The sequence below is a fragment of the Spermophilus citellus genome (assembly GCF_964194105.1).
Source record: "Spermophilus citellus genome assembly, chromosome: 4".
Lineage (NCBI taxonomy): Eukaryota > Metazoa > Chordata > Mammalia > Rodentia > Sciuridae > Spermophilus > Spermophilus citellus.
In genome coordinates, this window is record NC_138185.1 from 118,636,374 (window position 1) to 118,654,514 (window position 18,141).

The window sequence follows — 18,141 nt, forward strand, 5'->3', positions numbered from 1 at the left end:
TATAATTCTAGGACAGTTGGAATGTGGCTTGCTTTGCAGTTCCATAAAAGAAAGGCAGGAAAAGGAAATAATGATTGAGAAATCCTTTGCAAATGCTAGAAACTCTTATGGAATAAAATACAGTATGTCTACACTTTAAAACATGTTTAATACTATATGGTATAAATGTTTATTACTATATAGCATATGCTTTCCATTTACAGATTCTTGAGGAAAGAATAAGTGGATTTTCCTCTTCTTTATTCACACATTGAACAAATTGTATGTGCTAGATGCCAAAGATGCAGAGGCAGAATGCAAATTCAAACAATTGAAGTATTTATGTTTTCATTTAAAATGTACTCAGAGTAGTGTATGACATTGGAGCTTGTGGTATGGATGGTAGCGAGGGGATGTTCTAATAGGGTTAGGAAGATTTCCTAGAAGAAGTGACATTTGAGTTGAGTTTTTAAGGAAAAATAAATAGTCTAAAAAAGGGGGATCAGAAAAGGGGCTAGGGTAGGGATAGAAAGGAATAGGCATAAAGTTTTGAATAAGTGAGAAAGCAGTAGATCTAGGGACCTGCAAGCACCTTCCTCTAAAATCCCTTCATCATTAAATATTTGTGTTCTCTGAGCTAAAAATTATAAGCTTTTTATACAAATGGATTCTGTGTTTTTGAACTGAAATACATGCTTGTAGTGTTGCTAAAAGGGTGTTGAAACTAACTTTGTTATATTAAACCTCCAGTATTTTTTCTGGTTAATATCAGAGTTGCTAAAGATTTTTAAGTTTTGACAATTCAAACATTGTTAGATAAATAATTCTGTTTCCAAAGTTCTTAATTAATGTGTGTATGTAAAAAACCTGTAAGTCATTTTAATATCATCTGTAATATATATTATGATAGTTCCTGTCCTTTGGGACAGTGATTGGGGTAGAGGGCGAGAAATTTGCATCCTCCAGGTGAATACTTGATGTTGTCTGAAAACATTTTTGTTCTTACTTACATAGTGGGAGGCTGCTACTGGGAACTGGTGGATAGAGGCAGGGATGCTGCCAAATATCTTACAGTGCACAGGACTGTAACAGCCCCCTGTTATGCATATTTGTTAGCTTAAAATGTCAGCAGTGCCACCATTGAGATTTCCTTGCCTTAGGAGTTCTATACAAATTAGCTGTTAATCTCAGACTTTCAAATGAAAGCCATCCATCAGACCAGATTATCTGGGAATTAGGCCAAATTGCTATTTATTGTCATTTTTGTACTTTACCTTTGAAAACCACTAGAAAATAGTGGTGATGCTTCAAAAGTTTTAACAGTTATATGTGCCTCCTGAGGTAAATAACAATAAACAATTTTCAGGCACAAATGGAAATAAATGTTTTTACATTGTTTGAATCTATTGGTCATATTACTCTGTATGGTTATTAAATTCTTGATTTATCTACATTGCATATTAATGAGATTGTTTGTGGTAATACTTATGCATCCTTTTAGGTTGTGATTACTCTGATGAAAAAAGCAGAAAAGAAAGGAAGGCCTTTCCATGAACTCAATGTTCTGCAGCTTGGAGTAGAAGCTAGAGTTAAAACATATGAAATGACTGCTAAAGCTTATCTAAAAAAAATTAGTATGCGGTGCTTTGATTTTACTGGTGAGTGTGAAGTTTTATTTGTGTCAATTATTCATTAGGCAGATGGTCCTTTTATCAATATTAAACATTTATTTATGTCACCATAGTTATTTAGATTAAATTTATTACAGTGATAACAAGGAATTTGATATTTAAAAAATGTACCTCATGTAATTATCATAAATAAAGAATTTATCTAAGTATATATTTAACATAAAATGGAATATACCTAAAAAATTAACCATGTCTGTATATAACACTTCAGTACTTATAAAAGGCACCATTTCAACATAACTATGCCATTAGAACTGACATTTTAGGAAATCAGAAACCAGGTACAGACCCCATGGACTTTTTTGAAAAGTTAATTTACAAGGAAACATGATTTCTTATTTTTAAAATCTGTTTAAATTAAATGAGGTTTTAAATTTGTTGTTAGTTACATTAATGCTTGCTTGTAAAAATGAAAATTAAATAATACAGAAGAATAAAGAAGGAACAATTTAACATTATCTTGTAGTCTCATTCCTTTCCTCCCAAATAAACATAAGTTATTGTTTAGTGGGTATCCTGGACCTTTGTAATTCACTTTCTGAATTATAGCAAGTCAACTTTCGGAGTTTTTATGAGTATTTAAAGTTTATAGAAACTCTTGAAATATCTTACAAGCAAACTTACATTGAGAGTAATTCTTACTTTTCATAAACTTTTTAGGTTCATTCCTTAATATATTATGACTTGTTCAAATGAGAGTAATAACAGTAGTACCAAGTGTTGTAACAGTTGTAATTGACTACTGCTAGGTTTGTTCATTTATCTCTTATTTTTATGGAGCTTCTTTTTTCAAAGCCAGGCTTACTGAGACATCATTTCTATATAGTAAAGCTAATTCATCCTTTTCTGTGAGTTTTGATAAGCATACATATTTGTAACTGGCTGGTCCTGACTTAAAAGATGGTTTGAAGTGTTTAAAAGATGTTACCTTGTCTTTTTCCCTTCTAGACTCTAAAGGAGAACCTCTTCACATTGTTAACTCTTCTAATGTAACTGATGAACCTCTCCTGAAAATGTTGCTAATCAAGGTACCTGGTTTCATTTCTAGAATTCTTGAATATTTAAGTATATGAAGTAATATATATTGCTCTCATATTTAATGTTTCAATTTTCTCCCCCCCTTTTTTTCATTCTAAATTGGTTGATTGTGGTGAATTTTCCAATCATCTTAAGATCCCGGATACTCTATTAGCCTTCTGAGTTATCCTTTGGTGCTGAATAAATATGAGTAATACATAGTTCTGCTGTATTCTGAAATGTGTTATAATCTAGAAGACTAGCATTTCTCCTACATTTAGGTTTGGTCCACCTAATCTACATATACTAGCGTTTCTTCCAGAGTAGGATGAGGAATTTGAGTTTTTGTATCTGTAGAATGTGAGACATGCTTTATGTGGTCAGTTTTGGGGACATGTTCTTTTTTTCCTGTTAGTATGTTTTTACTGTTTTAATAGCATACTTTGAACAGTTTTAAAAAATAAAGTGTTTTCAATGCATTACATTTTAGTGTTTGTAACCCAATGCTTTAATTATTCACTATTTGTAGGCGGACAGTGATGGGCCAGAATTTAACACTGTTCATGACAATACCAAACAGAGACTGAAGGTAAATTTTTACAATTCACTATAAGGCTGGGTTCATAATGAGTAAATGTAGCTTTACAGCCATTTTCAATTAGAAGATTGTAAGTTCTAAAATTAGAATAAGGGTGACAATAATAATAGATTTAATTTTATAGATAATATAAGTGGATGGGCTTGGAGAAGTAGCCCTGTGGTAGAGTGCTTTCCTAGCATGTGCAGGACCCTGGGTTTACGCAGCAACACACACACACACACACACACACACACACACAATATGTAAAATAAAGTAGTATAAAATAAATAAAATAGGTGGATGAAGAATTGATTTCTGAGAAAAATATTTGTTTCTCATATGTGAATTATTACTTGTTGATTGTATATTTTTAAAGGGAATTTTCTTCCACCATGGTTATTTGACTTGGTGTTGATGGACATATTAAACATTTGAATTATGTATTGCTTTAGGATTAGAACAAGTCTAGGCACAAGAATAAAGCATGGCCTCATTCAGACATTGCTCACAGTCTATTGAATATATAATCAGTCTTGGAATGCTTACTATATCTTAAAACTCATCAAATCCTTTTGAATTTAGAATTGCAGTGGCACATGGGAGTGGGCTGTCAGGTTGTTGTCTGGTAAGGATTAACATTGCAATAGTAATCCTAAGGAATAACATGGTAATAGTGATTCTTTAAAAAAAATTTTAAAGCCCTTTAACTAAGCTAATTAGTTGTATATACGTATATGTTGAGGTCTAAGGTAAAAACATTGCATATCTGGAATCTGCCTCTCTAATTGTTCATTATCTTAGGTTTCATTTTCATCCTTGGACTTAGTACTTCATTTGGAAGCTTTACTTTCCTTTATGGATTTTCTATCATCTGCTGTTCCATCCTCTGAGTCTTCCTTTTCTGAGAAGGAATCTGAGCAAAAACCACTTGTGGGGGAATCTGGAAGTATTGCCATCAAAGCTGGTATTAGTTTTTGCCTTAATGTCTAATACTGTCATATATAAACTTACATTTTTAAGCTAAGATAAATATTCAACATTTTGATATTATAACTGGTCTGTCAGGTTAGTTTCAGAGAAAGCAAATTTTATCTTTCTGGAATTATAGGGCAATTTATTGAAGATTTTGAATAAATGTTTAGTATTAATCATTTATATTCAATTTTACTGTTTAGCTTTTTCATTAAATAGAAGTTGTATATAATTTGCATTGACATATTTTTGCAGTTTTTAGTTCAATGAAAGTGAGAAAAGTTAAAATATGAATACAATCATGCATGGAACAAAGGTCCATTAGTCCTGCCTTGTGCTCAACAATTATAAGGGCTTTGTGGGTACCAAAGAAGGAATGTCACAGAAGAAAGACACTCACTTTGGTTTCTAACCAAATCAATATTTTGATCACACATAAATTTGAGCACATATTCCTCAGACATATGACTTGTGCTGTGAAATGTTAGAGATGGAAGTATCCTGAGTGAATAAAGATACATTGGCCTGTTTTTAGGCCAATATCATTGAATTAATATTTCATATTGTATATTTTAAATGTCTAACATCGAATAATTTAATTTTCAGACCATTACCAGTTTGACATCTGAATTACTGGCATCTTAAGTATAAAACTGTTAGTACTACTAGATCTGATACAGGGATCTGATTTTTTTAAAATCATGGAACAGAGCAATTATTTTGTTAAAACTGCAGTAAAAGAGTTTTACCTTCTTTGTATTTAATGTATTTTCTTGCCACAGTAATATCTTTAAGAGATAATATCCTTAGAAATACCTCTTCTTTATTTAACATTTATATGACATATACAAAGTACAGTTCAGTGAAAAATTAGTATTTAGATTCAGAATGAATTACAAATACTGTTAACCCAAAGAAATTATCTGTTTTTTCATGTTTGGTCTCTATGGTTTGATTGTGCTAAAATAAATATTAAGGAAAAAAATTGTCATCATATTGGTGATTCAGGACTGATACCCCCCTGCTCTGGCAGTTCTGTGGGAAGGTTCTGTTTTCTTCAGGTAAGACAGATTTGTAGGAAAGTGTATTCTAAATTTATTAATCAGGACCTGCACTAAAGTAGATTGAGGTAATCAGTTCAATTGTGATTCTTACATCTTATTTTATGTGTTTTCCCCCTAATCGTCAGCCTTTTTGTGTTCATGTTTCATTGAGTTTGTTGTACAATTTTTTTTATGAAGCAGTAACAGTAGCTTATAATATAGAGAAATGAATTGGTTCTATAATTAAATAACATGTATTAAAATGACAGTACTATGAATTTTAATAACTTCATCAGTATTATAATTTTTCATTAATTGTTCTTTGCTGTAATATGTGATATGAAAAGGAGCTCAAAATCAAAGTTTTCAACTAAAATAATTCTAGAATTTGAATTTAGAGGGTTATCTTTTTCTTAGAAGATGAAAAAAAAATTTATCTAGTAAATAGTACATGAAGGTCTTATTATTGCCTTTATTCTTCATTTGAAGGGGAACATGCTAGTTTTTGTCTAATTAGTATTTGAAAATTGATTCAAATTCATATTAACTATGTTATCTTAACAGAGATCTTTCTGGGTTCCTTATAATATTTTATGTAGTTTTATTTTGGTGGATTTGATATTATTTTGCATCTTTTATCATCTTTCTACTTTGCTGATCACAAAATTTCTCTTGATTTTCAGTATCTAGCACCATTTCTAAAGAAGATGTGTTTGATTTAAAGGTCACAGCTGAATTAAATGCATTTAATATCTTTGTTTGTGATCAGAAGTGTAACATAGCAGATATTAAAATACATGGTAAGTAATTATTTTTTGATGTGGGTCTTTATATTTCTTTGCATAAGTATCCAGGGAAAATGAGCTTGTGCACAATGGATTTCTTCTGAGCCATATTATGGTTTACTTATGTTGAAGACTTATGCAAGCTTTGTAAAGGTGTACTTTCAAATGTTTGAAGTATATTTTTTATGATTCCTTACTGGCTTGAGGCATTCCTTATGTACTTAAAAATTTCAGAATATCTGAGGCTTAGTCTCTTCTTGGTGTGCATTTTAAAAATAATATCACTTTAGACAGAGAAATGAATATCATAACATTTCACAGACTGAAAAGAATGCCATTAGCATTATTTTCCCTTGTCTTTTGTACACATACAGCATTGGAAAAGTTTCTGAAAGATGTTTTCTGAGTGATTGAGTGATTTCCATTATATTAGTTTGATATAAGAATGGGGTAGCATGTTATTATGTTCCATAGGTTCTGGAGAATTTGCCAAGGTTCTAACTAACTAACTAATACTGGCAGCTTTGAGCAAATTATTTAACTTTTTTATGTCTCAGTTTCTTCTTCTATAGAATGAAGACAGTAATAATTATGCATGGGGTTCTGGTGAGCATTAAAAAAGTTTATGCATTTACAAATGTTTAGAAAAGTGGCTGGTACATAGTAAGCAGTTTTTTAAACCGTTAAAAAAATTAGCACGGTTCAACAGATATCACCATATATCTGTTTTATAGGGAATACAGATGCAGGACAGTTTAAGACACTATGAGACATTTAGACATTATTATGACAGATTTTTTTGAAGAGAAATCTTAGAAGACTATACTTTAAAAAGTACAGTTTTTGTTTTCATTTCCACAACTTTTATATATGAGATGCATGTAGCATTTAAAGGTTTTGTAAACTTTCTTGGGTGACTCATACATGGAAGTTGATGCTGTTAATATGTTTAGTAATGAGTATTTTTTATTCATTCTATATCTTGGTAGTATATTATTGAATTAAAATGCCACTGAATTGGTTCATTTAGATGGAGTAAAATGTTTATAAATAATATGTCTCCCTTAGGAATGGATGCCTCTGTATCTGTGAAGCCAAAGCAGACTGATGTGTTTGCCAGACTTCAGAATATCATAGTTACAAATGTTGATTTGCTGTCCATTCACAAAAAGGTAATTAAAAAATAGATTTTTGTATTGAAGTTTAGTTTCTTCTTTGACTTTGGGATACTAATATTCATAAGTGTATTTAGTATACATTTATTAGTTGTCTGTCACATGTTGGGCATTTTGTTACAGTTGATAACAGTTGGCTTTCATGTTGTATGTATACCAGGCCTTCTGCTATACAGTGATTTGAAAAGTTACTTCTGAACAGTTCAGTAACAGATAGATATTTTCATAATAAGGGCTAGGGGTGTAGTGTAGCTCAGTGACAGAATATTTGTTTAGTATGTCTGAGGCTGTGGGTCGATCTCCAGCTCTACCAAAAAAACAAAAACAAAGAAGATATTTCTATTAATAAAAAAGTGTTTTTTATAGAAATAGGAAAAGCTTTTGCTAAATAAAATGTTTTTCATAAAATTGTTTAGGGTTACATTGATATATTGCTTCTTTCATATATCAAGGATTGTATAATAAGGGATAGAGCAATAAGGAATTTGCAGTAATGCCTAGGTATTGCATACTTTTAGGCTGTCTCTATTTTGGGAGATGAAGTCTTCAGATTTCAAATGACTCTGTATCCAGATGCCACAGAAGGAAAGGCTTATGCAGATATGTCTAAAGTGGATGGCAAACTTAGTCTCAAAGTGGGCTGTATTCAAATTGTTTATGTTCATAAATTCTTCATGTCTCTTTTGGTAAGTTTATATGAATTTATTTCTTATTGAGACCTAAATATTTTGTCTATACACCTGAACCTTAGATAGTCAAAATCTTCACTTCTCAGGCTATCTACTAAACACCCTGATGCCGAACACAATTCTGTAGTTAAGGAGATCTTTTATATAATGTTAACCAAATTGATTTTTAAATCATTGTTTTAAACATAGAAACTGCCATTCTCTAACATTTTAACTACATATTTTAAACATATAGCTACATATTTTAAAAGTATTTTTGTAATTTTTAATTTAGGGCTTTTCAGTGTTACTTGTTTGATGAAATACCTTAGGGTATTTAGCTAGAAGAACTTTCTAATAAAACTCATCAGCTATTTGAAAAACTAATATTGAAACTTACAGATTTTGGTTGTATTTCTGATCAACAAGACTATGAAATTGTTTCATTTTTACTATATCCATGTAAGTGTCATGGACTAAAGAGTTTAAATCTGCCTGTGCCTCTTAACAGAGCTGCCGACTACAACTTACCAGTCATGAATTTTCCAAAACATCACGTTCACTTTTCTAGAAAGTCATTTATTTTGAGCTAGGAAGAAGATATTAAGTTTCTGTTGTATTATCAATGGATGAACATTAAGAATATTGCTTTTCCAGGCTTGTGGCACATCTTTGTAATCCTAGAAACTCAGGAGACAGAGGCAGTAAGATTGCAAATTGAAGGCCAGCCTCAGAAACTTAGTATGACCCTGTCTCAAAATGAAAAAATAAAGCAGGCCAGGGATGTAGCTCAGTGTCCCTGGGTTAAATCCCTAGTATTGGGAGAAAGAAGAAAGTTAAAAGAGTATTGCTTCTAAGAATGATCATTTCTCTATTGGGAAAAATCTGTTTTTAGTTGAAATTGAGATGAAATGCTTCTTAATATAAACAAAGAAGTTTTGATTCTTATTAATGATTCAGGGTAATACATAATTAACAATGTGTGCTCATGCCTGGTACATTTAAAATAAATTTTAAAGCTGCCAGATCCTTATTTTCTAAGAATAATCTTTATTCCTGTGATCTAGAGTAATAGAATGGAACCCACTTTTGGAGAAATAAGGTGCTTTCTCTCATTCCTTTCATTTAAATTTTGAATTTAACATGACTAACATTTACTAATAAAAAAGATTTTTTGAGAAGTTGGAAAATTTATCATAAAATCAAATAATTTTGAAAAATATAAATGAAAGTTAAAGAATTCTTCATTCCTGGAGATAACTGTTAATGACTTTATTCTTCTCTGTATACATAGTCACAAGTAACATCTCTTTTATGTTATCTCTTTTGTTTAGTTTTTTTTTTTTAAGAGTAAATACTTTCTGAAATTTTTTCTTTAAAAATGAATGTTCATGGCAGGACATAGTGGCACATACCTGTAATCCTAGTGGCTCAGGAAGCAAAGGCAGGAGGATCTTGAGTTTAAAGCCAGCCTTAGCAAAAGCGAGGCGCTAAGCAACTGAGACCCTGTCTCTAATAAAATTCAAAATAGGGCTAGAGGTGTGGCTCAGTGGTAGAGTGCCCCTGAATTCAATCTGTGGTACAAAAAAAAAAAAAAAAAAAGTCTTTTTTGGGGAACTATCTGATCATCATTCTTTTCCAACAGAACTTTCTCAACAATTTCCAAACTGCCAAAGAAGCTTTGAGCACAGCCACAGTCCAGGCTGCAGAAAGAGCTGCTTCCAGCATGAAAGACTTGGCTCAAAAGAGTTTCCGCCTTTTGATGGATATCAATTTGAAAGCACCAGTTATCATTATTCCTCAGTCTTCAGTATCACCTAATGCTATTATAGCAGATCTGGGTTTAATCAGAATTGAAAACAAATTTAGCTTGGTTCCTATGGAACATTATTCTCTTCCCCCCATTGTTGATACGATGATTGTCCAGCTCACTCAGTTGAAGCTGTCCAGGTATAAATATATAATCCAATTGTGAATCTTACCTAAGCATAGGATTTTCATAGAATTTTGGCTTCAGGTAAAATGGTCTAATAATTTGTGATCCCAGTCCTTATTTATTTTAACTAAGGAAGCCTGACCATTGATTTTTTTTTTTTTGGCCAGTGGCTTATAGTAGTGTGCCTCACAGTCTGTATTTTGTTTTACAGAATTCAGAATATGAATTTTTTTTATTCTATAGAAGTTACTTATGAAATTACAGTTTACTGGCTGGGCATGGTGGTGCACATGTGTTCTTAGCTACTTGGGAGACTGAGGCAGGAGAATCTCACAAGTTCAAGACCAGCTTGGGCAACATAGCAAGACCTCATCTAAAAAAAATAGAGAAAATATGGCTAATTAGTAATACTTAATTTATTGTTATGGTTTTTCTTCCTTCTTTCTGTTATGGTTTGTCTTCTTTCTTTCTTTCTTTCTTTCTTTCTTTCTTTCTTTCACACATAGCTATTTCCTTTTCTGTAGGTGGGATAAAACTTCCTAAATTATGATAAGATTTAAGATTTCTCATTCCCAAATCTTGTCACATTTGGTAATTTTGAATGAGGTATCTAAAGGGTTGTTGCTTCTTGATCGGAGAGTATTGGTTGTGTTGAATGGCAACAGTACTCATTTGATTGTGGAAATAGTTGTTAGCAGATAGGCTAAAAGTGACTATTACCATATGTTCACTTAGTTTAAGCTTTGATGTGTTTTTCCTTTGAGTTTGGAGAATAGCAATAATATATATGGGCTACATATACCGATACTTCCTTTATACTTCAATTTTAGAAGGGTTAAATTTTATTGGTATAACATTGTGCTAGTTGCTATATCAAACAGTCTTTATAAAAGATAGTAATGTAATAAACTATGGAAATCATGTCTTTGAAATCAGTGTTATATAGGCTTTATTTTAGATAACTGCATATAACCTGATTTATTCTGATTTGTTTAAAAAAATACGTTTTAAAAGAATTATGGTTCCAGTCTTTAAGTGTTTAGGAAAGGTCTATGTAGAAGCTGTTACACAGTATGAAAGTCCTCATTTAAAAATGTATATTTAAAATATATAATAAATTTTTGTTTTTCTTTCAGAACTATTTTGCAGTCTGGCTTGCCACCATATGACATTGAAATTCTAAAACCAGTCAACATGCTTTTGTCTGTACAACGAAATTTATCAGCAACGTGGTATGTACAGATTCCAGGGATGGAGATAAAAGGAAAACTAAAACCTATGCAGGTTTGTATGTAGTATTAAATATAAAATTGCTAGATAGGCTTTTATCATTGATCATACTGCAGTTCTAGTGTGTATTAAAAAGGAATATTTTGTTAACTGCAAGTGAGGTCATCCTTGTTTCCCACACATTTCTTTCTTTCTTTTTTTTCTTGTTTGAGTCCGTGTTTATTCCTGTGCCTCTCACAGCCTGTCCCTAGCTTAAATCCCCTCCCTCTCTCTCTCTTTTTTAATTGATTTTTTTAAAAAATAAATGACAGCGGAATGCATTACAATTCTTATTACATGTTTATAGCACAGTTTTTCATATCTCTGGTTGTATATAAAGTATGTTGACACCAATTCGTGTCTTCATACATGTACTCTGAATGATGATGTCTATCACATTCCACCATCCTTGCTAATCCTCTGTTCCCTCCCTTTCCCTTCCACCCCTCTGCCCTATCTAGAATTCATCTATTCCTCCCATGCTGTCTCTCCCTACCCCACTATGAGTCCGCCTCCTTATATCAGAGAAAACATTCAGCATTTGTTTTTTTGGGGATTGGCTAACTTCACTTAATATTATCTTCTCCAAGGCCATCTATTTACCTGCAAATACCATAATTTTATTCTCTTTTATTGCTGAGTAAAATTCCATTGTGTATATATGCCACATTTTTTTTTTTTATCCATGCATCCACTGAAGGGCATCTAGGTTGGCTCCATAGTTTAGCTATTATGAATTGTGCTGCTATAAACATTGTTGTGGCTGTATCCCTGTAGTGTGCTGTTTTTAAGTCTTTTGGGTATAAACCAAAGAGAGGGATAGCTGGGTCAAATGGTGTTTCCATTCCCAGATTTCCAAGGAATTTACATACTGCTTTCCATATTGGCTGCACCAATTTGCAGTCCCACCAGCAATGTATGAGTGTACCTTTTTCCCCACATCCTCGCCAACACTTATTGTTGCTTGTCTTCATAATAGCTGTCATTCTGACTTTCTTTACTTCATTTTAGTTAGATATTTGGTAAAGTCAGCCAAAAGTATAAATCAGACCTATTCGAGTCTACTGAAAATATTAGTCTAAATTTTGGAAAATTTTACTAAAGTCATAACATAGCTAAATTGTAAGAGAGCGCAGAGTGGTGTTCATAAAACACATTCAAAAGCACTTTAGTTGTGTTTTTTTAAAAAAAATTTTGATTGGAAATATTTGTACATATTAAGTACAGTGATTTGTAGTATTTTTATGTGTAAAAACCTCCTTTTAGTAAGAAAAGTGAACATTATGCTGAATAGGCAAGTGTATTTATTTGGTAACCATATAAATGCAGCAGTATTTTTGATGGTAAGTTAGCTGGTTAGGTTCAGCTCACAGAAGTAGGTGAGACTGGTCAAAGGTCATCATGGAAGTATAAGATTTCTGTGATTCTTAGGTGTGAAACAGTTTGAAGCCAAACAGCAAAGATTGGGATAAGAGAGTGATTGAACAGTATGCAAATTTAGTAGTTTAGTAGTTTTGATATCTGTGATTACTTTCAAGTTAGTTCTGAGATAACATAGGAAGGGTGAAAGTAGTAAAATTCTACTAGGAAAGAAATTAAAATTGGATCTTGGGGAAATGAAAGTTTCTGTATGTATGTATTGGTCAAAATAGTATATGGAAAGAATTTATTGAATTATGTCTTTTGGGGATATTCTTTGTATAGTTTCTATTTCATAGTATAAGTATCCTCTCTTAGAAGAAAGTAGATTCCAGGACTAATATTTGACCCCTCTTTGCAGAGATTATGTAGTTATAAGTTTACTGAAAGCCAAAGTAAGACCTAAATATCTTATCAGTAGGAGAATCTTTCCCTGTATGCACATTGTAAAGCATATAAAATGAATGACTAAGAACTGCATGAAACAGATGAATACACGTTAAATACAAAAATGAAAAAAAAGGAAATTGCAAAATGATAAGATAGTTCTGTATTATTTGAAAATTGCAGCATGGCAATGCCATACATATATGTGTGTGTGTGTGTGTGTGTGTGTGTGTGTGTGTGTATGGGTACATATGACATATATATGTACATATATAGTTTATAAGGCATGCAGTAGTAGTAAATAATTATTTAGCATAGTGTCTTCCCATGGGGATGAAAGTAGAAGGGAGTATAATCTTACAGAGGTACACATGGGACTTCAACTGTATTTTTAAAGGGGATAAAGATCTGAAGGAAATTTAGCAACTTGATAAGATTCGATAAAGCTAGGTGGTAGATACATAGGGATTGATTATAGTATACTCTGTCTTTTCCTTTGTGCTTGAAATATTCTAAAAGAAACAAAAAAAGTAGCAGAACATGTTAACATCAAAGTGTGATTATGACTTTAACCGAAGTGACCCTTTCTTTTTTTTCTTATTTTTTATTTTTTTGTGGTGCTGGGGATTGAAACCAGAGCCTTGTGCATGGGAGGCAAGCACTCTGAAGCAAGCACAACTGAGCTATATATCCTCAGCCCAAAGATAACCCTTGTTAATGCAACAATGCAGCCACAGCAGATAAGGTTTTCACTGCCTAAATTGTCAGTGATCTAGGTTTCTTTAAATACTCTTTGTTCATGGACTGTATAGTTTTCCTGTGTTTGAGGAGTAGCTAAGAAAGAGCATTAGGTGACCAATACCAACAGGTTGTTTCCAGTGAATCTGCTTGACTTTTCTTAGAGAACTGTAGGGCTACCTTTTGTAATTGTAATTTGTACTTACTGAAGGTCAGTCTGACATCTAATACAGTTGTTCATTTTATCCACAGCAAACTGGAAATCCTGAAGTAGCTTCAGGCAGCTGTAATATTTTGGTTGGTATCACAAGATATTACATGTAGCAATGTGAAATTGAGAAAATCTTTTTACTTCTTAGTGGGAGCCAAAAACTGAATAGCACTCTCCCTGTATTTGAATTTGAAGGAGAATAAATAATGTAGAAGATGCTGGTACTTGCTGAGAGGAAAGGCTGAATGGAGGTGGGGAGATAGGGAAACAGGAGACAGGGGAAAGGGAGCAAGGCTCAAATCCAGGAATGGAATTTCTGAGGTACCAGTGTCACAACTATTATCTGAGGACTGGGGCTTGCTACAAACAAGTTCTTGACCATTACCTTGTGCTAAAATATCTCTTTATTTTCCATTAAGCAATGAAGTACCAATTTTCCAGGCCATAGAGTTTAACTCTGGGGACAGAGTTTACTATGGCATTCAGAGGAGAAAGTACTGTGCATGTATGCTTGCTTGTGTAAAATTATGTATGAAAACTTAAAACAAACCTTTTGGACCACTGTGTCTGTAGGGAAAATTTACAAAAGGTGGAAGGATAAGCAGCTTCACAGGAAATACTAATTTAATAAGTCTTAATGGACGTGGAAATTTCGAGCTACTTCCCGTTATTCTGCAACTACCTGTGAGGAAGATACTTTTATTCCTATTTTAAAGAATAAAAGACTTGAATTGAGGAAGCTGAGAATCTTGGCCACAGCAAAACTTGAATCTGGTAAAGCTGATAGGGATCTACCTGACTTGGCAGCTTTGTCCTTTTTTTTTTTTTTTTTTTGGTAGGGGGGGTCACTCATACCCTTTGTAAAGGTAAAAGATTAATAGGATGTTGCCTTCTTGGTGTATGTTTTGGTTTAAAAAAATACTTGTTAGTTGTATTTGTTATTATTCTAGAGGTGTTACTTTTAATAAATTAAATAGATTGTTTTTGTATGTCCAGATGAATGTGTACTGAGAATACAACCACATAACAGGAGAAACTGAACAGGACTCTCCTGACGTTGAATATGGAGGGGAGTAAATAATGCAGAAGAGGGAGCTGGTCCTGGGTGAGAAGAGGGGCAGAATGGAGAGACAGGAATGGGAATAGCTCATGTCTAGGAACAGAGCACCAGAGTCACATGCCAGGCAGGAAGGGTGTGGGAGTGGCAGAGGCAAGGACTGGGCTGTGGGAAGAGGCAAAAGTTTGTTTACACAGAGAGGAAGCCCCATACTAAACAAGATCACATTTTTTTTTCTGATGTTTGTTCTCACAGCTTCTTGTCTTTCTTTTTAAAACAGATCAGCAGATTTGGGGAGGCCCCAAGTAACTTAGCGAGACCCTGTCTTCAAAAAAGAAAAAAACAAAACAAACAAAAACCCAACAATCTGGGCTTGGTTAAGTGGTTAAGTGCCCCTGTACTAAAAATAATAAATAAATAAATAAATGACATGAACAGTTGTTTAATTTGAGGAACCATACATTGAGATAGACATCATATTCTGGATTTTTTATTACTTTCTGTTAACAAATTATTGGTGGCTTTTAGGTTGCTCTCAGTGAAGATGACTTAACAGTTTTAATGAAAATTTTGCTGGAAAACCTTGGAGAAGCTTCTTCACAGCCAATCCCTACACAATCTGTACAGGAGGCTGTAAGAGTGAGGAAAGATGTTCTGAGTGGTCCTGTCTTCCTCAAAGGTATAAATCCATGAAGATTTTTGCAGTGATTATTGTCCATGTGATATTTATATTTAGTATATTTTAGTTGTCCAGCATAATGTGGTATAAATTGATTCATTATCGTATTGTTTACTGTGGAAAATCTGCTAGGGCCACATTTGCTTCTTTAATCCCCTGGAGAAGGGGGTGTGCCCATTGTATGCTACAGGAGGAAGGGTTATCTATCTGTCCTTGATTGCATGATACTTATTTGCATATAGTTGTTAGAAGCTGAATTCAGTAGGCACTGAGGTAGTGTATACCTTGAGAGAAAAATCAAAGTGGGCATACAGTGAAGTAAGGTCGGAAAATAATGTAGAGAGAAAAGGCCCTTTGTGTGATATAATCATGCTAACAGGTCAGAACCATGAGAAAGGAATGCATTCTTTCATAGTAACAGCTTTAGATCTGACTTTATGGGAAAATGATATAATCAGATATATCAGAGAATCTTCAGACTACTAAAACTGAACTTTTAAAAGTTACTGAAGCTTTCAAATTCAACCATTTTTAAATGATAATTTTTCTAAAACATGTTTCTTCTTTCTTAAGCACATTACATGAAATATGCTTTTACTTGTTTCTTATTGACAGTCATTGGTATTATTAAATGTTTTATTAAACTGTAAATAGGTTAATATTTAAATGGCTAAAAAGAGATGAAATGCCTCTTGTCTTTAACATGGTCACAGGCTACTCCTTGGACATTTAGAATGCTTTCATACCATCAGCTTACTTGGTAAAGCTGCCACTTAATAGAATTTCACCAGCACTACTTCTTCTATAGAAAGGCCAGGCATACTTTGGAATTACACAAACGTATGATGACAACAGTGTGCAAAATAAGGTTTCTGGTAGACAGTGGTGTTACATAAGCTTGGTGAGGCCAGCATTTCCTCATCAGGTTCGGTTTGTGCTACCATGTAGACAAATGCTAGATGAGCAGGTCATTGTTATAGACCAAAACTATGTAGAGATGAATAAATCATGACAGGCAGACTTTATGTGATTAATGATCTCATAAGGTTCAGCTGTGATCAAATTTTGTATCTGGTTCTCATTATATGGTTGATGTGGCCCTTGGGAAAATTTGTGAATTCAGGTGGAAGCTGCAAAATAATGAAGATTGGAATATACATTATTTTCAGGAAAAGTAGAGGAAAAAAAAACTAGGGTTTCCCATCTTGGGGAAGACTTACATTGTTAAAATTATACAAGAGTGGCCTTTTCTATAGAATGATCGAAAAATTAGAATCAATTTCCAAAAGGATTATAGAATCATATTATAAAAGTGTTTGAAAGCAGAATCTGTTTCATCTGTCCTATCTGTCTGAAGATGAGACAAAAGACTAAAATATTTCTCTAAATGTCTTCACTAAATTCCAAAGGCTTCCCCACCTGACATATTTTGCTATTGAGTTGCATTCTATTCTTATAGAGGTAATAGGTAATACAGTTGCATTCTGTTCTTATAGAGGTAATAGGTAATACAGATAAATAAAGATAATGAGAAGAGTGCTTGACTAGCAGAGTATCTTTTGCTCTCTAATACAGGGCAAAAAATCTGGCTTTTCTGTACTCCAACTTCTTAATCACTTGAGAATGGCTTGAATCAGTTAGATAAAAGTGCCTTTATAATTATACCTCTGTTATAAGTCTAACTTTGGAGGGACTTTTTAAAAAGTTGTCTTGATTATTTTGTATAAGATAGTGTCTCTTTTTTAAAGCTGTGAATAATTTGCCTCTGCCACTTTGCCCTGTACTAAATATATGGAATAATCCTTGTCATTTTTATTGTCTTATAATATGAGTTAAAGAACATTAGGAAGTTGGATATAAACTAAGAATAATAAATCATTGTCCCAGCTTTTAAATATGTACAAAGCAATATACCTACTTAAAATCTTGCTAGATTTCATATTCATGTTTCTTTTTGTTCTATCAGATCAAGAACATTTGACAGACTCGAAGCCTTCTGTGGGCCAGAATGTTACTCTCCAATATGACTTTCATTTTGAATCTCTCTCCATTGTCCTTTATAACAATGATATCAATCAGGTGTGTATTAAATTTCTGTAGAGAAAAATTCTTTGCTTTGTTTTAGAATATTGGCATTTTTAAAAAATATTATTTCTTAGTTTTAGATGGACACATATTTTTATTTATTTTTTATGTGGTACTAAGGATCAAACCCAGTGCCCCACAGATGTGAAGCAAGCACTCTATCACTAAGCTACAACCCTAGCCCCTGGCATTTTTTTTATATGACCCTTTAAAAATTTTTTAATAGGTCTTCACTGTTTTAGTGTTTATTATGCTAAGGAAAATCATTCAGGGTTCATTTCTTCTTAAGTAACATCAGCACCAAAGCACATTTTGCACTTTTGCTAATGGAGGACTTTTATTTATGAGTGATTAATTATACGCTCAATTTTATTACATAGATTGTGTATTTATTTGTATGTATATAAACCTATTTAATAAAAATAATTTAGTAGTGGCTTTGGAGCCTTA

General features: G+C 32.8%; 1 protein-coding gene across 3 annotated transcripts in view; it reads left to right on the plus strand.

The window, feature by feature from the left end:
• The window catches only part of VPS13C (vacuolar protein sorting 13 homolog C), a 169,969-nt gene that overhangs the window by 82,153 nt on the left and 69,675 nt on the right, over nt 1–18,141 (plus strand). For all 3 annotated transcript variants that reach the window (XM_081288661.1, XM_081288662.1, XM_081288663.1), the window contains 11 exons: nt 1,481–1,637; nt 2,619–2,698; nt 3,217–3,276; nt 4,069–4,231; nt 5,966–6,082; nt 7,136–7,239; nt 7,761–7,928; nt 9,556–9,860; nt 10,983–11,130; nt 15,456–15,606; nt 17,573–17,685. In XM_081288661.1, coding sequence (XP_081144787.1) covers nt 1,481–1,637; nt 2,619–2,698; nt 3,217–3,276; nt 4,069–4,231; nt 5,966–6,082; nt 7,136–7,239; nt 7,761–7,928; nt 9,556–9,860; nt 10,983–11,130; nt 15,456–15,606; nt 17,573–17,685 — 1,566 coding nt within the window. The remainder of the gene's footprint in view (nt 1–1,480; nt 1,638–2,618; nt 2,699–3,216; nt 3,277–4,068; nt 4,232–5,965; nt 6,083–7,135; nt 7,240–7,760; nt 7,929–9,555; nt 9,861–10,982; nt 11,131–15,455; nt 15,607–17,572; nt 17,686–18,141) is intronic.